Raw genomic sequence first — 22726 nt, 5'->3', positions numbered from 1 at the left:
TGCAGCAGAGCCTTTTCATCATTTGCACTGGCCTTTTTAATTTGAGGATCACTGCATGCATTGCATTAAGACTGTAGTGACATTTCCTCCTTGAAGAAACCTATGACAGACAACTGGAGAAAGAGGATGAGACCACAAAATGACTACAGTTCAACTTCTGCTAGCCTCCTGCTGTCCCATGGTTACAGTTTATACCACTGTGTGTGTTAAAAATGGTACAGTCCCCTAAAATTGGAATTGGGAGCTGGCGTATTTCAAGATTTACACAGCCATCGTCTGTTGTCTTTAACACAATGTGAATTGTTCTTTGTTTTGCGCTTCATTTGCTCATGGCCAATTTCTGTTTCACTTATTTCACAAGGTCACCCATCTATTGTGCACCAGTAATTAGCTGCTGCCTGGTCTCGGGCCCAGTCAATAGGCAGGATATTAGTGTCCGTTGTGCACAGCTACAGCCAAGACACAGATTCTTTATAGAAAGCCATTTCACGTCATTCAACATGATTGGAAACCTGGATTAATAAACTGAAAGACGCGTAATGTAACAAGAATTCTGCGGATTCATTTAATGAGCAGCTATAGACCGGCGTTTGGGTAAAACTGTATGTAAACACCAAAAGCATATTGTGTTTTATTATATTCATAATTTTTAGTGTTTTCTTTTTACTTCAGCTTTACTTATTGTGTAATTCTTAAATTTTGCAATGCTTTTAAATCCTGTTTTGGTTGGCTTTTGTATGTAAAAAGGATTACAGACCGTAGCAAGCCTTGGTTAGCAAGCCAGGCAAAGGCATACGTGTGCCACCGCCCCCTGTCCAAAGAGAAATCTGTGACAGGGTAGACAGAAGGAGGCGCCTGGAGGGATTGTGGAGTACTGATGATGCACTACAGGGCATTCATAAATTTAAGGGGGTTTATTATTGTCATTAATATGCCAAAAGGGAGCCATAGAGGGGACCACCTTTCTCATTTTTTACATGGGCCACCAAACAATTGTTTGGTCTGTCTGTCCTGAAGGTGCGCCCCTGATTATAGAATTAAATTTTACTTCCTTTTAAGTACTGCAGTACATTTTTACTACTCGCTGCAGGTACAAAAATACAAATAAAATCTTATCTTACTTGCAATACAGTATAAAACCATAGGCAACATACAGCTGTTGCAGCACTGACGTCAGGACAGTGGATGAAGAACTCTTTAGCAGAATGACTGTAATACACAGACAAATTTTGGACATTAACAAATTTTTATTTAAATGTTATACATAAAACTTTAGTTTTTGTTCCGTTTTTTTTTTCTTCTTCAATTCAGCTAAACAAATATTTATATATCGTATATTTTATAAAAAGAAACATTTCAAACATTTTTAAATATTAATATTTCTTATTTACAATTCAAAACAGTACAGGAAATAATAACAGTAACAATGCGATTTCAATTATAAAAATGTTACAAAACATAATTTTCTTTTTCTTTTTTTTTTTTCGTTTGTTTCCGTTTGAAAATTGGCAAGCTGATATTTCCAGAATGTTAGCAAGGATACAAAGTAGCAATGTGGTTCTGCTCTACATTCAAACAGGAACCGGAGGTGCGTTCAACTCTTGGGACTCTTGGGTTAATTGAGACCTGCATTCAAATCGTCCAATTCTTTTTTTTTTTCACATTAGTCATCTTGGAGGATTGATAGTTTGAAGTACAACGATATTCCACAGGAAAAATGTAAAAACTGTAATCAAAATGCACCAGAAGGCTTTATATTACATGTACCGCGGCTGAACGCACCTCAAGCTCAGTAAGGTCACTGTTCTCTAAAGGGTCAGGGGTCGTGGAGACAAGGCGCATGTTGTGTGTTTGTGTATATGAGCGTATGAATGTGTTTGTCGGTGTGTAAGCTGATGAGTCAGTCGGCAGGGCAGGGGAATCTACACCACACACGGATTGAGTCTCTAAAACCAAAACACGCTAACAGTCCAGCAGCCTGGCCTCTACTGTAGACGGTCAAAATTCAACGACAGGACTACAGACTACCACAACCACAGTCTACACACTTCTTCCCTTGTTTTCTCTACACTCGCCATCAGTCACAGTTCTACTAGCTCGCTGCTCCCTGCAGCAGGAAATGAAAACAAAACAAAAAAGAAACTAGAGAAAGAAACAAACGAGCCGCTCTGAGGCTCAAACTGGCACAAAGAATTTCTGGTGAGTCTAGTGGCCATTCAGTAGGTGCTGTGCCGTTCCGTTCCTGGTTGTCTTGTGTGAGGAATCTAGACAGGAGCAAGAATAAAAAGCTGGCGTTGGAACAGGGAAATGCAAAAGAAAGCATCAAAGTATCAAGACTGGAAGTGTTGGCTCCTGAGATAGGCAGGGATATCAGGGGATGACAGCGTGGGGGGCAGGCAAGTAGCAAGATGTCTTTTGAAAAGGAATTTGGTGACATGACATACCAGTCTTAGAATGAGCGGAGAGAGAGCTGTTAGACAGAGAGGAGGTACTGAAGGCAAGAGCACTTTTTTCAAGCTGCAATGAGAGAAGAGGGGTTTGAAAAGAGGTAGAGAGAACAATGCAGCTGTAACAGAAACCGATGAAAAATCAAAATGTCTCGTAAAACAATGCGGATGATGCTCAGAAGGCCATGCAACTAAACTGGCAAAAGAAAAAAAGAAAAAAAAAAAAGAGGCCACAGTATGGTAATAAAGTCAGGACACTCATTGGTCATTGGATAGGGAGACCTGTTCATTCATGATGCCAGACAGCTCGGTCAGCATCTCCCGGTAGTGAGCTCTCATCTCTTCCTGGTACTCCAGCTGGTCCTCCTTGATCAGACGCTCATTCACATCCAAGGCCTGACCACAGGCTTCCGCAAACTGCCTGCAGGGGACAAATATAGTTTGATTTATTGTAATGTGCTGATTATTAATAATCCCTGACATTTAATAATCTGATTACAAAGATAAACAGTACTGTAATGGTCCTTCGTAACACTTTGATATGAGTATCAGTATAAACTTAAAGTCCCCTTAAAATCATATCACATAAGTGGTTTTATATTATATGTCTTACACTCATCATCTATACACAAAATTCGAACATGAAATTGACAAAAAAAAGTAGTTACATACACACTCCTTGCGTCTGTCATTTCCTCACAGACTATTTAAAAATGTTGATGACTCATTCTGCACAAGGGGGCGTGTCCTAACATAATTAAATGCTTTCTTTAATTCTCATGTCCCTCGGTCTCTATGCATCTCTCCTCCAACAGCAGCACTACTCATTTGAGCTCTCTCAGATTGTACAAGACCAGACTTCTCAGGTTGGGTGCGCCTGCATAGTTGTTTTCACAGTAAACATGGAAACCAGTCCCCTTCTATTTATTAACTCAGTGCTATGCGCAAAACTGCACCAAATCGTTCAACGAGCTCTTACCTGAAGATCTCCTTAAGAAGTTTGACCTGGTTGTCGGGGTATTTCTTAGCATTCTTCTCCTCCAAAAATGCCCTGGCATAAGCCATGGGCCCTGCGTTGACCTGCGTGGGCACGATCAGGTGAGACAAACCGAAGCAAACCAAATTCAAATACCTGCGTCTGTATTTCGGAAAGGAAACCCCACCTTCACGCTGACACTGCCCTGCAGTTTCAGCTGCAGCCGGATCATGTCCACCTCCTCCATGTTGCAGACGTGGTTGAGCTCCGAGACTTTCCGCGACATCTCATCAATGGCCACTTCGATCGGATTCATTTCTGTGCTCTGCTGCTCCACCACCTGGATACGCTTCTTCAGATACGGGAAGCTGGAACTCGCTGAAGAGGTGGAAATAAAAACCCATTGGTCAGATCAATTTATCCTGACAGACGTCACTGAGGACAAAATGGTCAAGCGGTCAACTCACTGGTCAGTATAGTGCGTCTCTTGCATTGCTCCTCCACATCTCCGTGTTTCTTTCCCGACAGAGTGAAGGGTGTCTCAAACACAAAGCGGTTGATGTTGTGATGCCTCTCGAAATCGGTCCTTTTATCCTGCTGTTCTTTCTCGTCAAAGTAGGGCACCACGTACGTCACCTGAATGTAGGCAAACTTGGGGTCCAGGTCTTTAGGATTAACCTGTCGTCGAAGGACGCCAAGGAAGGTTGTACGTCAAAATGAGAAATCCACCGACAACTAAAATAAAAACAACTACGCAAATGTTTTACTCACCTTATTGGAGTCCTGGATCATCTTGACATTATCGGCTCCGAACTTGTCTGAGTAGAGTTTCAGTAATCTCTGGGAGATTTCTGAAAGCCCGGTGAGCTTCGGCTCTTTGTAGATGAACTCTTTGCTCTCTTCCTCCTCAAAGAAACCCTACAAGAACACACACACACACTCATTAGCAAAGCATTTTAAATGCATAGACTGGTGTTTGTGTGTAATGCAATGCAATGATTTATACTGTTTCGCTTTTGTCAACCTGTTTCATGTCGCCCCCTAGTAATTTCTTGAGTCACAGGTGGTGCATATACACACACACACAATAAAACATTTTGTCATTTTGTTAGGACACCTCAGCACTGACAAGGTTAAGTGCTGGATGGGAGAGTGCAGAGGTCAGCACTGGAGTCAAATGTCAAAAGTGTCAAAGGTGAATGAGGGTTTATTAAAACGTATCTTCCTGTCCGCCGTGGCTGTTTAACATCAGCTCTTCTTAATGCTTAAGGGGGGAAACAACTTCCACCACTGGGCATTATGGGAAGCAAGATGGACCACAGCAAGCTTGAGACGAACCCTTCAAAGGGTTTGGAGTGGCAGATGTTAATAGTGGTAGAAGGAGAAGAGAGGTAAAAGTGGTTAGCACTGGGGGAATACGGAAAACCAAAGGCGTACACAACTTACCGCAATCTTGATTTAGAATATAACAAAAAGGAAGAAAAGAGCAGACAGAGAAATTAAGCACTAAGTCAAAACAAATCTGGCCTCCTCATGTTTCCACCTCCGCGGCTCAGAAACTAGACTATTTCTTGATTTGATTCTTGTTTTTAAGTTTTTAAGCTTTTCTTAAAAACTCGTCAGACCTCGATAGAACCATAAGGCAAACTGTGTCAAGCATCCAGGTTCTTAAAAAGTTGTGCATCCAAACTGCGCAATGGTCCTTAACAGATGAAGATAAAGATTAAAAAATAAATCGGTGCAAAATTCACCTGGTGTTAAATAATAATGCTTTAACCACAGGAACCAGGACGTGGTTTGCAAGAAGAAAGGCATTTCTCCTCGGTTGTCGTGTGAAACAAAAGCGCACTGATACCATTTACAAATTTATATTTTGCACTTGTTCCATAAATTTGATAGTCACATTTCCATTACTTCATACAGTACATGTAGCTTTGTACTTTTTGTGTCGTGTATGCATGTGTGTGTGGATTTCTAATTGTGAACCGTGAACTGATTTTCCCTCACCTGTCCGTAGAAAGCCACGCGGTAGTAGCGACCGAACAGACGCTTTTCCGAGTTCACCACCTCCGTCACCTTCAGGTAGGAGCGATGGATGTCATAGTACAGCTCCGACAGCCTCTGTGGGTGCGCACGCAAACACACAATGAAGAGGAAACTCGCGACGCACCCTCCCTCGCAGACAGCATTTACAAAATCACAAAGAAACAGGGCCTTACCTTGAAGTCCCTCCTCTTTTCATAGACGGCAATCACGGGTTTGTTGATGTCAGCAATGAGCTCGTGTCGCTCCGATTTCCACAGATAGTCCACGCACAGCTCCAGCTGCTCCACCAGGGTGTCCTACAACAGCGCACAGAGAGAAATCTGATTATAGCCATAGCACTGCCAGACCCCACCAAGTCTGTTTTTAAGGTTCTGTTCACTGACCTCAGTGTACGGTGTGTCTTGTGTACCGGTGTCTTCCTTCATGGCACCTTCCTCTTTTACATTAGGGCTGATGCACATAAATGCTGCCCAGCCCATGGAGAAGGACGCTGCAGTTTCAAACAAGCGAAAGTGATATCAGGGCAGCGCAAATACTCCAATTATATTCACACCTGCACGCTTCCCACAAAGGTCACACATCGCTGCTGGTGTTACGTTCATCAGATGCATAAAAAAAATGCAACAAACTCAAATAGTCTTGTATGACAACACAAGCAGTGTTGACGGTCAATCATTTCATTTTTGTGGAATTTAAAAAATAAAAAATGAAATGTGAGTGTGCTTTATATCGAGCTCCAGTGAAACTGTGCATCATACCCAGTGAAACGGTGAGTGTAGCTATACAATATAATATATACAGTAGGGTTTACAGGTAGGGGAGAAAGGTTGTTAAAATTTCAACTAGTATCTGACACCCTGACGACCCATCTATTCATCTATTCAAGGTCATCTCTCAATATCACGACCTTTCACCCAATATCAGTGCACACCCAGAGTCGCATTTGGTCCCTCGTCTCACCATCCTTCCGTTCTGAGCTCCCCACCCCTCCACCCCGCAGGCCCCAGGCGCACACACTCACTGTCTTGATCTCGGGAGGTAGTTAGTAAGGAGCTACATTTAAAGACAGGGCTTTCTTCAGGGGACACACTGGACATCCTGGCCTTGTCAGCTCTCCAGTAGCCTGTTTGGTAGGAGGAGGGGAGGAGGAGGATGAGGAGGAGGAGCAGGTTTACAAAGTTTACGTCCACTTGCTTTTTGGCTTTTTTTATGCTCAAGGACAAGGTTAACAAATCAGCCGAGCTGCTGCCACGCTGCGCTAGCTAACGGCTCAGGTGGGTGAAGCGCATGCAAAAAAAAAAAAAAAAAAAGACGTCAGGCACGCAGAGCAGAGGACAGACACGTGCTGTAATTTAAAGGAGAAATCATGCAGACGAGACGAGATCCGACGAATAGAAATGCAACACAGAAGAACGTGTGGACATCAGTCTCTATTTCTAGTAGAAATCAGGAACACGATGGTATTTGGGTGTGATCACTAAGACTACATGTTGGTGGCATGGAATGAATCTCCACCACACACGCTCACTGCCTCCACTCTCAGGCACACACATACACACATCACCACTGAATGAAGGACTGATGCCCAAAAGTTTCAAAGAACGTGTTAGCAGAGAGAGAAGGGGAGCTGTGATTGCACTTAGTGGACGTCTGCAGAGATGCACAAACTGGCAATTTCATAGCACTGCACGTGCACAGATGCTCGTGCGCGTGCAGTGCTATGAACACACACAAACCATGCCGCAAAAAGCTTGTGAAGTAAAAGCCTCGGCAGAGAGTGCGCACTAACCTCTCCTCTTCAGCGACTCAGCGATCAGGGCTGAGATGTGGATGTAGCACATAGCGGCCTGAGGGAAAGACGGACCCCGTGAGCATTCATTTTTAAAGACACTCATGACGCTTCTGAAGTTGAGAGCGCTCCGATAAGTACAACATTTATAACCTCTGAGAGATCGCCGTTGCGGACGTGGACCTTGGCCATGCTCTCGAGCCAGGTGCGACGCAGCTCAGGCGTGCTGGCGTAGGAGTTGGCCAGACTGTACTGCAGGTCCACCAGCATCTCTGGATCCTTCTCGTGCTCCTTCATTTGGGCTGTGGCCATCAGAACCGTCCTGATTCTTTTGGTTAAGTCCTTCACCTCAGCAGGGAATGGAGTATTCTGTAAGAAATATATTATAAAATTAAATACCATTATCCAGCTGACTATACATTATGGATTTTGACAAGGAAGTTGTAATGTAACCCTAAAACCTGCAGTACCTTGAGTGGTGCATCTCCGTTGGCAAAGTTATTGATGATGGCCAGCGACTGTTGAAACCTTGAGCCTCCAATTCCAGCATCTGCTATCAGCTGGCTCACTGCTTTGATAACCTGCAGCAGAGAGAAGAAGTCAATGCAGCTCTGAGGATATGTTTTACAATAAAGAAATACTTGCACTAGTACATGTCGGGTGTTACTGACCTGCAGATGTGAGCGGACTATAGACTTGCCCTTGGTAAACTCAAAGTTTTTTCTCATGAAAAAATACAGCAGGGCAGCTGCCTCCATCTGGGTGGAGCTGGATCGATGGTTACAGCACTTGAGGATCTCATAGCACAGACAGCCACACAGGTCTGCCTTACCCTGGAAAAACGCACTGGGGAACTGGAGGAGGAGGGAAAGAGGAAACGACAGACATAAGAGAAAAAAAAGGCTGCTTCAATTCAGCGGCTGTACGTCTGAAGGAAATTTGCCGGACCTTTTGTACAAAAAGCCTGAGTGCAGCGAAGACATGCCGTAGAGTCGCAGTCGATTGGTTGATCTGAAAGAAGAGCAGGTAGGTGTCCAGCACCTTCTTCATCAAAGTGTTCTGGCCATCATCCAGCAACAGCTGCTTCTGTGAGGATGGACATAAAAAGAAAGAAGTTCAGATCCTGTCCAGCAGGTGGCAGTAATGTCTTAGTATTTATAAATACAGAGACATTATGAGCGTATTAAATGTGTGCAGGATTAAAACAAAACAGATTATATTATGTATTTTTATGGTAAAAAAAAATAAAAAATCTAACAAAAAATTGATTTTGACAGAAAGACATATTGTGTACCACACGAAATTAATATATTTAAATAAATGTTCATGTATTTACATATAATTGTGAATTTGCTCCAGGCAAAGATTTGGTACAATGAAATTAATATTAACAAGAAACACAAATGTGTATCCAGCATATAACTTAAACTGAATAAACTGAAATAAGATCCTCCTTAACAAAAGAAAATAGATGAAATAGAGGCAAATTCTAAGTGTGTTTCATTAAATGCAGTTTTACGTTGTGTTGCATTAAATAATCACAGACCTTGTGATGGTGAACAAAGAGCTCCAGTACATCCAACACAGTGAGCGCCACCTCAGTGGACAAGTTTGCCTCGATGTCCGTGGGACTCAGCGAGTCCCCATCCTGAATGCTCGTATCTGGAAGCAGAGCCAGCTGTTAAAAACCCCGAAACCACCGGAGAAGTCCTTACAGCCACTTCTGTCAGTGTGTGTGTTTGTGTGTGTGTGTGTGTGTGTGTGTGTGTGTGTGTGTGTTACCTGTCTCCATCATCTGCAGCAGCTTGGGGTTGGTGAGGGCATTCTTGCCCCTGATGATGGGCATGGTTTGGGAGCGAGCGTGACGGTGTCCCTCACCTCCAGATGCCATCCTGGAGGCAACAGCAGGGGTCAGCAGCTCGATAAAAGTACTAAATACTTGCTTAAATAATGTTTTTTTTTTTTTTTAAAGAACTAAAACGGTTGACAGCTAGAAACCATAATAAGAAGGGATTTAGCATTTGTTAGAAGGCAGGTAAATATAAAAATGGCATCCATGTCCCAAGGACTTGTTGCTATCAGGAGTCTACTAACACACAAGAGTACACAGAACACTGCAGGTATGAGGAGGTGGCATGCTGAGAACACAATTATATTCACTAACATGGAGTCACAACACAGTGGTCACAATAACGATGAATATACACAGGAGAAAAATGTATTTATCTGACTGTCATTATTGTTGCAGGCTGCAGCTGCACTGAGCTAATCTGGAGTGTTTTTGAGCTTATTACACCGTTAGCAGCAACCAAAGACTCAGTATCTGCACTCTGTCATCGTGGCTGGGGTGGAGGGTGATTACCATTGTGGGAAGATGCTTGAGGGTTGAGAGGAGGGGTGGTTAGAGCCCTTCAAGGTGCCATTGGCCTGGGTAGACTGGGCCAGCTTTAGTGCCGCTGCTAGCTTCCTGTTCACAAGCCAACCACATCAGAGCTAGCATTAGTGAGTTTAGTTGAGACCATCATTGTTTTAGTGTTAACCCTCATCAGTCAGCTTTTCTAACTGTGAGTGGCATGTTAAGGGCTACAATCAATAAAAAAGCAAAAACGACAGAATGTAAGCACTTTGCAATTTGCAGTACTACTTCTGCACTTTCGTGACCTTGTTGCGCATTCATTCATTCAGCTCGCACTGTATTCCAGTGAGGCTAAATGAAATGCTGAAAGCACACAAGATCTCCAATTTGACCTTGGTGCGATGAGAGCGACGGGAGTCGGGAAAAAAAACAGATCAAACAGCTCGTATATAGAGAGAAAGGTCAGCCAGATGGAAAGGCTAGAGGCATAAGCAGAGTCAATGGTTTTAGTTTTCCAATTGCATAATAAATGTTATATTAACTCTTGGTGCAGTGTTAGTAAAGAGAGAGCAGAGGCTTGGGCTTGGCATTAATGTGAAACAGATTTGATGAAGCTTGATGTCAATTAAGCTGCAGCACGAATCAGCTCAGTAACCGAGTCCCAACCAGCAGATGTTCCGACATATTCTTACGACGCTCAAATTAAGTCTGATCAGACACCGGTTGCCAATCTAAGTGAAGCAAATGGTGCCTTGGCCAGACGAGAGAAAAAGAAGACACAGCTGCAGTGTAAGCCAGTGAGCACAAACGGCATCGAGAGCCTGATAATGAAACTCGATCGAGCCGAGCAGCAGGAGGAGACAGAGGGTCACGCACGAGGTTGACGTCAGAGAAAGGAAACGTAGCAAGCAAGGGATGCAAAGATCAAACATGCATGTGCTTGTGTGGACAGAAAAAGGGGGTTACTTGATGCAACGGAACGCCAATAAATGTGCAGTCACACTGACAAACCATTAACAGCAGCGGCATGCACAGAGGGGGAGGGCGGAGGCATGCACTGGGATGGAGACGACAACAGCAAGGTCGGACATGGAGAAAACATTACGGATAACTGTTACATGTGTGTGTCCTGCATAGTGTGCAGGTGCATGTGTGTCTGTGTATCAAAGTGCAGGATGTGGCAAGTTAAGGAAGAAAGGCTCCCTGAATCAACACAGATGGAAAGGGGATATGCTGGAGGACTGTCCTGGACTGAACTGCAGGATTTCTTGGTGAACCTATTCTCTCAATTAGCTTCTTAATATGAGCAGTGGTTCAAATAAAAGTCTTGAGACAGCTCGGGTTATGTAAATTTTGCCTGTCTAGGCTAAATGTGCACCATCAGCTGATGAAACTGAGCTTTAACGCTGGATACTTAGAGTTACAGAGAAATAATGAAACTAATTAACTTGTATACCCACGTTTTCAGAGACCTGAATGACCGAATTGTTGTCTGACCCGTCGCCTGACTGTCTCCTTAGCTGGCTGACTGGCTGGCTACACACTGCTAGTGTATTTCATCCCTCCTCAACCTCACTGGGTGCCTGCACCGACTCAGCCGGGGCATCAAAAAGCGAACAGAGAGAGAGACACTAGGCGTAAAGACTGCGAATCCCCCACGGCCTGGTATTACAGACGAATGTTAAGTAGCAGGCAGACCCAGACGGGCTCAGCTACGTCTGAGAGCCCTTGCGAGGCTTCCAAGTATCTTTATTCAGTTAATGCCTCGACACACAGTAAAGCAGTGTGTTCTCCCAGCCTTGTGTTGGCTTACATCTCAGCATCCTACTGCTGAAAGGAAAAAGAGGGCTAATTTAATTAGCTGGGAGGAACCAGAAGATGGAAGAGTGTTGCAGTGCCAATGGCTCAGCTCCAGTAAGAGCACGCACACATGATAACAACCCCCATCCTGTGCTTGCCAACTACTACAGTACAATATCCAGCAGTGATTCTCTCCTAACAGCATGATCCAGGAGTTTCACCTCCTCCCTCCCCGCCCCGTTATCCTTCTTTTCTTCCCTCCTCTACCCCTTCCCCTCTCAGAGCTCATCCCCGAGTGTGCACACGCATACAGAACACATATTAGTATTTCTGCCCGACTGCATCTGATTCATTTATTTGTGTGTGTTCGCACTTGTCTGCATGCAGTTGCGTTTACACTTGTGTGCATCTTGTGTGTGAGCATGATTATATATATGAATTATGTATTAGAATGTGTGTGTGTGGGCGGGGGGTGTTGCAACCTCTGGCTGCGGCGTGTATGTCGGGTTAATAAGCTGCTTTTCGTATGTGCAGCATTATAACAAATGCATCTGAATGACACCTGGTCCAGGTCTTTGTCAAAGGCAGCAGAGAGGAGAGCAGACTCACCTGGCTATGTGGCGTTTTCCGAGGAACCTGAAGTGCTGCAGACACAACCTGCAGGAAAGAGACGATTTAAAAAACAGTATGAGTGGAAGCTGCTTTATTTTTATTTTTGTGTGTGTGTGTGTGTGTTTTGCAAGAGGCAAATGGAGAGCATGTGATCAAAGTGCCCTGCACCAGAAAAGTCTAGATGCTGACACAAACAGGAAACACACAAAGTTAATTTACTGCGCTCCTCCTTGGATAGGGATCTCTAGTTGGAATAACACTCAGTTTTTCTTTTCTCTCTCTCTCTCTCGCTCTCTCGCTGTGTCATTATTTTCATCTGTTCCCTCCTGGCCATGTTCCCTTTTCTTCTCTTCTCATTCGCCTGTCCCCATCCCCGCCTCCCTTTCTCTCTCTCTCTTTCTCTACGTGAACACTTGGATTTACTAATCGGCCTGTGGTGATACTCTGCAACGAAGAAAGAAGAGCTCTTACTCCAGGATGTTGAAGAAGTCTGAGATTTCCTGGTGAATGGCTCGGTGCCAGTAGGACACCAGCACATCTGGAAACGGAAAGCAGAAGACATCACATCAGACGCGGCAGCCAGCAGACTGCTGGCCAAGTGCTGAAGAAGCTTTTCGCAGGAGTCAGGGTTTTTACACCAAGATGTTATTGGAGTTATTAAAACAAACCAGACTTAGGCTAAAAATAATAGCAGATGTAAAATAATCATTCAAACGTAGCATTTCAAACTAATATCTGTACTGGACTGTGAGGATTCTGCGTGTTAATAATTGTTAAATGCCATTTCTTACCTTCGGATATGGTTTTCATGATGTGCAGAAAGCACATGAGGAGACTGCGGGTCTCTGCCTGGTCCAGCTTGTCGCAGCGTGAACCGTAGCCTATCAAGGACTGGGGTCGGGCAAACTAAAAACAACAAGGCAGAAAACGCAGTGCCAGTGTTGGTATCAGGGTCGTGGCTACGATTGTGGACACCGAAGTCATGGGGTGATGCAGCACTTTTAGATTAGATTTGGCTACATTCAAGCCAAAATATATTAAATGAATTACGGCTCCACTAAATTGCTGCCAAAATTGTATTTCAGGAAATGTGGAAATTTGCAATCATCTTTTATATCGTGTTAGGAAACGATATTTCTAGAAAATATGGCCGGAGAATGAAATATAAGAACTCTAAATAATTAAAAATAAGTAAAATGAGGCACTGATGGCAATGCCGTTGATTAGGCCACTCTCTTTTTCTGCACACTTTTCCTTTAGAAACCTACAAACAGCATAATATTGAATCAGTTCTGAAAACGGAGCACGTAAAGCCCTGTTTCTCTTTCCACCAGATCACATGTGAGACTGGTCAGAACACACCGTACCGACTTTCTTCTCTTTTCTCTTTCCACGTCTCACCTTCTCACATCCATCCATCTTCTCGCTGTTCCTGTCACTGTTGCTAGGGTTTGAGTCCACGCTGATGAGAGAACCTCGAGAGTCGGCCTGGTTACCCGTAGCAACTGCCAAGGACGAGAAGGCTGGTGGGAAGGGGGAGAGGGGGAGGGGCGTCAGCATCAATGTCCCGATTCACACCTTTCTACTTCATATAGACACTAGATGTGGCACACAGCACATCTGCGCTACCTGTGATGGAGTTGAGTACTTCTTTGGAAAAGGAGGCGTCCACAGAGTTGCCGTGGCGAGTGACGGGAATCAATCCTCCAGCCACTCCTCCTCCCACACTGAGGTCATCTCGAGAACCCTGGCAGGGGAGAGGAATAATTTATAATTCAATCCATCACTTCTTATAGTTTTTAAGGTGCTATTAAGAAGCTGCAGGGGTTGCAACCACACAAGCAGCATTCAGCGAGACTGTTTAGTTGAGATAATTGGCTGCAGTCTCTTCAAATGACAACTAAACAACTAAGACTGAGAGTTTGCTGCAAAGTTGGTTCCACTTATGCAGGAATATAGCAGATAAATGCATATGCTGTGTACAAGGCATGGTCTAACGTTGCCATGATTAATATAAATAAAAGCTAAAACTGTGAAATTTAAGAGATAGGCTGAAAGATCGGATCAATCAAAAGTTTTAACCGTCAAACACAGCATGGATATGCATGTACACAATAGTCAATCCATAAGACACACAGAGAATCAATGACTTCGTCGTTCATCTTGACTCTTACTTGGTCACTAGAAGTGAAGTAGATGGGGAAGAGGTCCCTGAGGAAGAACCGAGGCATGTTGTCCAGGATCAGACCGTACAGGGGCAGGTAGAGAGACGCAATCCTCGCCTGTTTGTCCTGGAAAAGAAGATAAATTTGAAGATTTGTGTAGAGTCTTTTGAGACGTTTTGCAAATTTAGCCCTGTTTTCAGTTAGGAAGCTACCGAGCACAGTCCCAAAGCTTGTCTGTATGTTGTTTTTCTCAAATTAACAGTGTCTCCGGTGATAATTTAATAAAACAACTACGGTCCGGCTGCTGTGTCGAAATAGTTCCTTATTATGAATCATACGACATCTCCTTGGCAAACTGAAAAATAAAACTGTGCTTGCGATGTGTTGCATGAGAAAATGATCAATGCCTTATTAATGTTTCCAAAAAGGCTTATAATATATCCTTCCAAGAAAATGTTGCAGCCTTCTACTAAACATTCATTCACATCGCTGAATGTTGCTCTGTTTTCCAGTTTACTTCCTGATTGCTCACATTTGGTTTCCCCTTGTGTAGACTCAGATCTTGCCTCCAGTCCTTCTGTTGTGTTGTGGTTGGCCATGTTTAGTACTGTTCACCAGACCACGGATTACTAACTTGATCTGATTTAGACACTTCCCAGCACTCATCAAGACCGTAGCTTGCAGCTGCCATGAGGGATCACATGTCGGTTCGTATGTGTTTGCATGAGTCACAGTGGAAGAATTTCTACTGTGCACTCATGACTCATTTTTCATGCCCCTTAGTTTTCTCCCATATAAACATCATGTTCTGTCTACCTTGGTGGCATATCGTGCGTCCAGAGAGTGTTTGGCCATTAGCGTCTTCAGGGTGGCCAAGGCTAGGTGTCTGAGGTCCTGCTCGTCCTGGAGAGCCAGGCCCAGTTCCCTTAGCAACAGGCCGGTCAGGAAGTGTTTCCTGCAGAACTCTCCGGTGAGATTGTACTCGGGCACCGACACTGAGGAGACACAACGTTCCCATTTTAATAGGAAATCAACTGCTGCACATCATTTGAATAGCACTCACGCCAATATTTGCTTTCCACCAGGGATTTTATTAATCCCTGTTTAAACAGAAATCTGGTTACAGTGGGCAAATAATGTGACACATTTTCAATGAGTTCCATCGCCGTCACACACGCGGCAGCACACCCAACATTACGAAGGAAATGAGTGAACATATTTACCATGGGTAGTTTGTGGCTCTGGGGATGCATGGTCTGACATGGACAAATAAAGTGAGGGACAATGAAGGAAAAAGAGACAGACAGGGTGTTAATAAACAAATGAGAGTGAGCGCTGTGATGTTGTGGCAGTTACCACGTTAAGACTGATGCCGCTTAACTACAGCGTACGACATGGACTCTCACCTGTGATGCGAGCCGAGGGTAAGGGCAGGCTGAGAGGGATGTAGTGTTCGTGGTTGCACACCTCTCTCAGGAATTCAAACTTCAGCTCACACAGGACCTATCAGGCATGCAAAGAAACACTCTCATTGTATTGTTTCATCTTTATGTAGTCACAAACGTCCAAACACGAACATTTTGATTCATCTTTATAGTTGATTTGTATATATTTTTACCTTGCTGTCAGTAGCGGTGATCATGTTGACATAGTTGCTGATCAGTTTGAATGTGAAGCCTCTGTCCATCAGAGTGAAGCAGCGCTGCGAGGAGACGGACAGAGCATTAGTTAATAAGGCAGTGAGAGCCAGACAGATCCACGACACCATCTCTAAACATTTGACTAAACAACCTTGACAAAAGCTGCCACAGCCAAGTTGGCACTGCGCGTCTCCTCCGCCAGTTCCTTGTTCTTCCAGAAGATGTGTTCGGACACCGTCTCCACCAGCGTCTCCACGCGGCTCAGGTAGGACGAGGGGAAACGCTGCGGCCTCGGAAGCTGCGGGAGCACAAAGCGTGGCAAACTCATGCACCGTGTCCCAGAGAACAGGATAAGGAAGCAAATTCGACCGAGCGTACGCGGCTACGTTTTCAGGAGAGGGGGAGAGGAGCAGAGAGAAAGACACCTTACCTTTGCTTTGTCCGAGTCATCCAAATGTTGGGCCATGGACTTGACAATAAGCTCAAAGAAGAACCAGGAGAACTGAAACCAGGAGAGGTTAAAGCAAGGTCATTTTTCTTTGAATATTTAGTGAGGGATAAAGAATTTTCTCTTTATTCATTTTAAAACTAATTTACTTCGTTATTTTAGTATAAAATAAAAAAAAAGAGTAGGTATGAATACGAAGGCAAACCTTCAAGGCATTCTTGACGGCTGCCTGCTCATTGCTCTTCAGGTCAAAGGTCATCCCTTTAGCCAGCTCCTCATGAACCGTCCTGAAGCCATGCGCCTCTGACTTGAACACAAACTACACACAGACGGAAGAAAAGAAAGGAGTCAAAAGAAAAACTCAGGCATTTTTTTAGAAAATGAACTGGACATTTAAGAGGGAAATTGTTCATTTGACTTTTAAAATGACTGGAAATGAGGTGAGAGATAAATTCTGCCTGGCAACAATAAATCAATTAAATGGTTAATTACTGAACCAAATGTCTTTGTCTTTCCCTATAGCAAATTTTTGGGCTTGGCTGGTTTGATGAAGTTCCACAGATTTTACTGACAAATTCTCTGATTAACTGAGAAAACATTTGGCAGATTAACTGTTGATGGAAATACTGTGCATATTCTCAGTTTTAATTAACTGGTTTATTATTTTAAATACAGAAAACTTACAACTACAAAATTAACCTAAAGTGACATTTTAAAATATGGACTAAAGCTAAATATATTGAACATATATGTAGTATAGTAATGCAGCAAAACTCAGAAAAGCAACAGATCCTCAAAACTGGAAAACAGGAACAAGAAAGTGCTGAATATCTTTTCTGGACAAAAAAAAATAAATAAAAATGATTGCATGTAATATCCCTGCGTGCTACAGTAAATGAATACACTTGTGCTTGCACGAAACACACACAAAGACACACAATCAGCGGTTTAAATTGGGCACCGCCAGCAGTGGTGATCATGCCGATCTGTTACCATGGCAACCCCGCTTCCATTCACCCTGCTAGTCCTCTCCTCTTACTGTACCTCCCACCACTCCTCTCAGCCACTACCTCTTCAAAACTCTGCAGTTTTCCTTCGCCGAGGCCAACATCAAACAGGTCTCGCGGTTTTTCTTTTCTTTTCTTTTTTTTTTTTTGCTCTCATCTCTAATTCTTTCACTGATTTTTCCACCCGAAACAAACACGCCTTGTGTTTCTGATTGAGCTGGCTGAACGTCCTAGCCTGCCTCCAACTCAGTCCCCCTTTCTTCTTCTCCTCTCGCTCTTGGCCCTAGCCACACTCCTGCTGGCCTAAACACACACAAATATACACAAATACAAAATGCACCCTTTCATGTTTTTTTTTTTCTCTCTCTCCACAAATTAAATTGTCAGTGCAAGGGTTTCTTCCCTAAATGGAAAAAAATCATCCTTCAAAATGCTTATACGATCCTCCTGCACACACGCACATACACACACAGACACACACACACACAATTCAGCCTCTGTTATACCTTGATGTAGGAGTGCAAGTAGTGATCCAGGTTTTCTTCATGGCATTTGGCAACAATGTGGACCAAAACTCTGCAGGCACAGGAAAACAACAAAGAATTGTGTTTATTACAATTCAACTGTTATTCTTAAATAATGTCACAAAATGTTTGTCTCTGTTTCTCTTCAAAAGCTGAAGGAGCTTTTTATACACGAGTCTGAATTAAAATATTAACACAAACCAGAAAAAAACAAGAATTATAAACATTATGTGTGCAGTGTGTTCTTATCCCATCCATTATTGGCCTGTGTCACTAATATCAACAGATTTGTCATGAGGACACCTGTAGTACCACAGCCTACCTGGTGGTGGCAGTAGTGACCTCATCGTCGTCATTCTGAGTTAAAACCTTGAACAGCTGGTTGAAGAGCACTGGCAGAAATCTAACAATCACTGGGATTCTCTCCATACTGAGGAGACCCTGGAGATGGGTGGAAAAGAAGAGTGGGAGTAGGAGGAGGTGGAGAAGATTGAGAGTGAAAAGGGTAAAAAATATATATATATATTAACAAAAAACACGGCGCAGCACACATTCAACAGCCTGACGTATTGCATCGCAGTCAAGGCCCTGGTTTCTGTCTCGTTCACAGTGACTGGAGGAGATATAGCGGATTTTCTCTGACCTTCAGGCAGTTAAGGAAGTTGGAGGTAGGAGGCTGAGAGAGGTCCAGCTCTCTCTTCTGGCACTGCTGGAAGAAACGGTTCAGGTGGGGGTCCTGGCACAGAGAGAGGAATTCATGAAAACTTGCAGCTAGCATCTGCACTACTACTTAGAGGACAGGCTCTTTTTTTTTTTTTAAGTGACAGTCAATGCTGAAAGGTGAACGGTCGATACCTCAAAATCATGCTCCTTATTTCTTACATCTATTTTTTTTTACATATGACCAGACGCGGCAAAAGTATTCAGATTCTGTACTTAAGAAAAAGTACGGATACTTATGTAAAAAAACACTCTGGTAAAAGTAAAAGTACTGATTCAACTCCTTTACTCCAGTAAAAGTAAGAAAGTACAGGCTCTGAAATGTACTTAAGTAAAAAGTAAAAATGATTTTTCCATTAATGAAACAATTCATCCGTTGATAATTTTACAAAATGAAAAAAAGTTCTATCAGAATAATCTAGACTGACCTAACCAGAGGTCCTGCATGCGCATCTGGATATTTTTTAATAATAAACTGAGGGTCATTGGATTGTTGTTTTTTAAACCGAGCGCTAGCTAGCGTTAGCTATATGCTATCAAAACGATGTGTTCCCATAGCATTGCTAACGTTGTAAACTGGTTTCCAAAAAAGTCCTCGAAAAGCTGATGACGACAACAGAAACCACACCATACTTGAATTCTTTTTCAGATGAGAACAGTAGATTGGACAGAAAATAACTGAGAACCACTGGATTAGACGGCACAAGACACAGCGCATTCTCCATGAATCATTGTTGGAGCCGACAACATCGACCAGTTCTCTTAAATAAGGCCATGGATGGGGAAGGTCTAGCTCTAGTCGTGTCCAAGCATGTCACCTCTTTTACGTCATGTCATCCGTGGGGGTTAAAAAAGTAACAAGACTGTTTTTCCAATGTAAGGAGTAGAAAGTACCGATACTTGTGTACAAATGAAGGGAGTAAAAGTAAAAAGTCGTCAGAAAAAGAAATACTCAAGTAAAGTACAGATACCTGAAGAATCTACTTAAGTACGGTAAGGAAGTATTTGTACTTCGTTACTTCCCACTCTGCATATGACTGCAAATGATCAACACTTGATGCTTTTACATCAAGCGGCTCTGACTCATTTTGTTTTTTATTTATTCAATATATCGCATCGCAAGTGAAACTAACACAGAGGCCAGTGTGATTTGAACGCACCAGCCAATCAAGGCATTGCTGTGCAGAGCTCCAAACATCCTCTGTAAACAGAAACAGACCATTTCCTTTTTTTATTTTTTTTTATTTTATGTGTCATGAGCAAGAAGCCACCACTTTAGCCATTAATGCTGATTGCGCATCTTGGGGTCGCGTTGCACTGGCTGGTATGCACTCACGCATAATGTGTTTAGGGATATCTAATGGTCGTTTTAAGTCCATTTTACCATTACACAGACAGGCCTCGTTTGTTTTACTTCTGCAAGAGAAACTGAGACGGCTTCAAGTTAAAGTGTTCCTTAGAGGCTAAAACTTTGATGGGGAGGGTTATTAGTCTGGCTCGTTCCACAGGGATGTACAGTAGTAGCTGAAACAATTGTATAGATAGCCATCAGTTTATGACATATCCCAGCATTCACTGGTTTGTCAATCAAGAACAAGACTAATAAGTAAGGACCTAATAAGGGTCTATAGAAACCCAGACAAGGGGTTTACCTGAGTGTATACTGTGGAGATGACATTGGTGGACACTTTGAAGATAGGTTTCCCTCCATCGACCCATTTCACATCTGCTCCGTTCTGTATAAAGGGAAAACGAACAGGAACAGATACGTGTCACATGTTTTAATGCGTAACATCGCCCCACCGCTCTCATATTAATTTTTTCATTATTCAGCAGCCTCTTTAAATTTTAACCACTCTTCTCTTCCTCTCCTTCCCTCTCCCTCACTCTCACCTTGGAGCTGCTGGCTTCCTTGATGGCCAGGTATCCAGGCGGCAGGTTACAGGAGACGGGGATGCTGAACTCCTGAGATGAGACGCGGCCCTCTTTGAGAACCGGCAGCCAAGAATACCCCACTTAAAAAAAAAAAAAAAAGACACTTAATAGTGGAAAAGACTAAGCACACATAATCCAGCTGGAAAAATCTACCACTATCTCACCTGGAGTCTCCAGGGTCTCTTTCCTCTTTGCATTTGTCTTGGCATTGATGTCACACGTGACGTGGTAAAAGGAGAAAAGAAGATGGTGCTTTTCATGAAGCTGGGTCGGGAGCTCTATCTTCACCTGCGGACACGACACCATTTAATATTTTAAAAAGTGCTCTCAATAACACTGAACTCCATAAATCTCCCCTCTATTATTTTCCAACGGCGCTCCTCACCTCATCATAGAAGTCTGGATTCTGGGAGTGATGTAGGACCGTGGAGCAGGCTGCTGTGGTGAAGACCGGCCCTCCTGGCTTACCATAGATACACTAAAACAAAACAGCAGTTTCCCATGATATAGAGAGCTTAACTGGGGAGGGAATGAATCGTATAAAAGCAAACTAAATGTCCCATCAGCGTGTTTCTGGATAACTTTCTACCTTTAAGGGCTTGGCAACTTCTTCGTCTGAGCTGCGGAACTCCACATAGACTGCGAGGTTACGAGCCTGCGAACAAGAGGACCATTGTAACGTTAATGACTGAACACTGTACAATAAAAAAAAAAAAATGAGAGGGATGCAGGAAGTCAGTTTGCGGCCAATTTTTAAGTGAGGATACCATTAAATGACACATTTAACGCTCAAGCGCCGTACCTTGGCAAAGCTCTTCTGACTGTCGTACTTGAGGTGCTTGGGATAGACGTAGATGTGGTTTCTGTAGACGCGGTGCGGCTGCGTGAACTTGGTGGTGTCCTGGACGAATTCCTCCACCTCCACCGTAGGCTGGTGTTTGCTCAGTTCTTCAAAGGGCTTCACCGGCACGTAGGAGGACGTCACGCAATCTGAAAGGCAGATTTCAAAACGCATGTCAGAGCAGAGAAGGGAGGGAGGACGCAGAACATTAAAGAACACACACTGTGGACATACTGGGATGCTCCATTGGAATATAGTCCATCGCGATGTCTATTGTCCCGGGAACAGTCTGCAGCTTGCTGGTCTTCTCAGCCCTGCAGAGACAAAAGTTTGAATAGAAGAAGTAATGCGTATCTCATCTCGGAGAAGTGTGCGTGACCTATTTTCCGTGAAGAAGCCTACTGGCCATCTTACCTCCTGTACTCAGTCACCAGCTTAATCAGGTCATCTGTGGAAATCTTGTTACTCTCTTGTTTGAAAAGAGGTGAGAAACGAGACTCTCGGTCCAGTCCCCCGTGGTTGTCCTTAAACACTGACCTGCAATAGAGAGAGGCATAATAGAAAGAAAGACACTTAAACTGCTAATGTTGGGTAAGATTTAATGGAGTAAGGGACTTCTTATTAAAAGCAGAGGCACTGACCTGACGGACCAGGCAAACGGCATACGGTACTTCCCCAGCTTACTGCAAAACTGTTTGTTGGACTTCAAAATTTTCTGTACAGTCTGCAGAGGAACATGGACAGGGGGAAACAAGAAGCCACACATGACATTCTTGAACTCAACAGGATGCGATGGGCCGTAAGGACTAGTTGACCTCAACAGAGTGACAGACGTAATCAGGGGTCGTTTAATACAGTAACTCTGGCAGCGGGCTGAATGTCTGCTGATTCATTTAACCATTTAAACAAGGACCGCATGGAGCACTGCCAGAGGGGAAAGCCGGGAAAAGTCTTGGATAGGATCTCGGAAAAACCCAATTTCTGAGATGATGGAGATAAACTCTGGCCTTACAGGAAAACCTTTCCGCAAACGTCAGTCGAAACTGTTTTACTAGATTAAGCCCCTTTTCCTTACAATAAACGCCTGAACAGAATGTCAGGGGGACGTTTTTCCGGCTAGCTCCAAGAGACAAGACGCTATAAAAAGGTTTTAGCTCTACGTTGCGGATCAATTATGAATCAAGACTCAAGCTAAAACTGATGCATAAGTAAGGTACGGCAGTAAGAGTGATAATGTTTCTGACCTTGCTGGAGTCCGTGTTCTTGATATAAGGTTCAGTGCCACAAGCAATATTTCCCATCAGGACCTTTTCCACTCTTGCCACCATCACTATGTCCGTATGGGGGTTGGTCACGGAGAAAATGGCCTGCACGGACACAACAGGACCAGCAAATTACGGTCAGTCTACACGTTAAATGC

The 22726-nt window shown here is 43.5% G+C and overlaps 1 protein-coding gene across 2 annotated transcripts in view; it reads right to left on the bottom strand.

Moving 5' to 3' along the window:
- Nucleotides 1-1263: 1263 nt before the first annotated feature.
- Nucleotides 1264-22726, bottom strand: part of dock10 (dedicator of cytokinesis 10) — a 57155-nt gene continuing 35692 nt past the window's right edge. For both annotated transcript variants that reach the window (XM_084559578.1, XM_084559579.1), the window contains exons 13-56: nt 22551-22673; nt 21948-22030; nt 21721-21843; nt 21541-21620; nt 21268-21455; nt 21055-21120; nt 20851-20943; nt 20630-20753; nt 20424-20545; nt 20183-20266; nt 18454-18546; nt 18133-18251; nt 17793-17862; nt 16485-16598; nt 16262-16333; nt 15983-16129; nt 15810-15893; nt 15598-15694; nt 15415-15447; nt 15008-15186; nt 14201-14317; nt 13656-13773; nt 13428-13549; nt 12818-12932; nt 12498-12564; nt 12024-12071; nt 9621-9725; nt 9041-9150; nt 8805-8920; nt 8207-8344; nt 7930-8112; nt 7729-7839; nt 7412-7627; nt 7259-7316; nt 6491-6592; nt 5853-5959; nt 5643-5765; nt 5431-5544; nt 4195-4341; nt 3891-4101; nt 3611-3801; nt 3427-3527; nt 2730-2868; nt 1264-2264 (exon numbers count right to left, since the gene is read on the bottom strand). In XM_084559578.1, the coding sequence (XP_084415704.1) occupies nt 2217-2264; nt 2730-2868; nt 3427-3527; nt 3611-3801; nt 3891-4101; nt 4195-4341; nt 5431-5544; nt 5643-5765; nt 5853-5959; nt 6491-6592; nt 7259-7316; nt 7412-7627; nt 7729-7839; nt 7930-8112; nt 8207-8344; nt 8805-8920; nt 9041-9150; nt 9621-9725; nt 12024-12071; nt 12498-12564; nt 12818-12932; nt 13428-13549; nt 13656-13773; nt 14201-14317; nt 15008-15186; nt 15415-15447; nt 15598-15694; nt 15810-15893; nt 15983-16129; nt 16262-16333; nt 16485-16598; nt 17793-17862; nt 18133-18251; nt 18454-18546; nt 20183-20266; nt 20424-20545; nt 20630-20753; nt 20851-20943; nt 21055-21120; nt 21268-21455; nt 21541-21620; nt 21721-21843; nt 21948-22030; nt 22551-22673 (5001 nt within the window). In that variant the 3' untranslated portion in view covers nt 1264-2216. The remainder of the gene's footprint in view (nt 2265-2729; nt 2869-3426; nt 3528-3610; nt 3802-3890; nt 4102-4194; nt 4342-5430; nt 5545-5642; nt 5766-5852; nt 5960-6490; nt 6593-7258; nt 7317-7411; nt 7628-7728; nt 7840-7929; nt 8113-8206; nt 8345-8804; nt 8921-9040; nt 9151-9620; nt 9726-12023; nt 12072-12497; nt 12565-12817; nt 12933-13427; nt 13550-13655; nt 13774-14200; nt 14318-15007; nt 15187-15414; nt 15448-15597; nt 15695-15809; nt 15894-15982; nt 16130-16261; nt 16334-16484; nt 16599-17792; nt 17863-18132; nt 18252-18453; nt 18547-20182; nt 20267-20423; nt 20546-20629; nt 20754-20850; nt 20944-21054; nt 21121-21267; nt 21456-21540; nt 21621-21720; nt 21844-21947; nt 22031-22550; nt 22674-22726) is intronic.

The sequence above is a fragment of the Chelon labrosus genome (assembly GCF_963514085.1).
Source record: "Chelon labrosus genome assembly, chromosome: 13".
In the NCBI taxonomy this organism is placed as follows: Eukaryota; Metazoa; Chordata; class Actinopteri; order Mugiliformes; family Mugilidae; genus Chelon; species Chelon labrosus.
The sequence above is the reverse complement of the archived record's forward strand: the minus strand, read 5'-3'. Positions and strand labels throughout refer to the sequence as shown.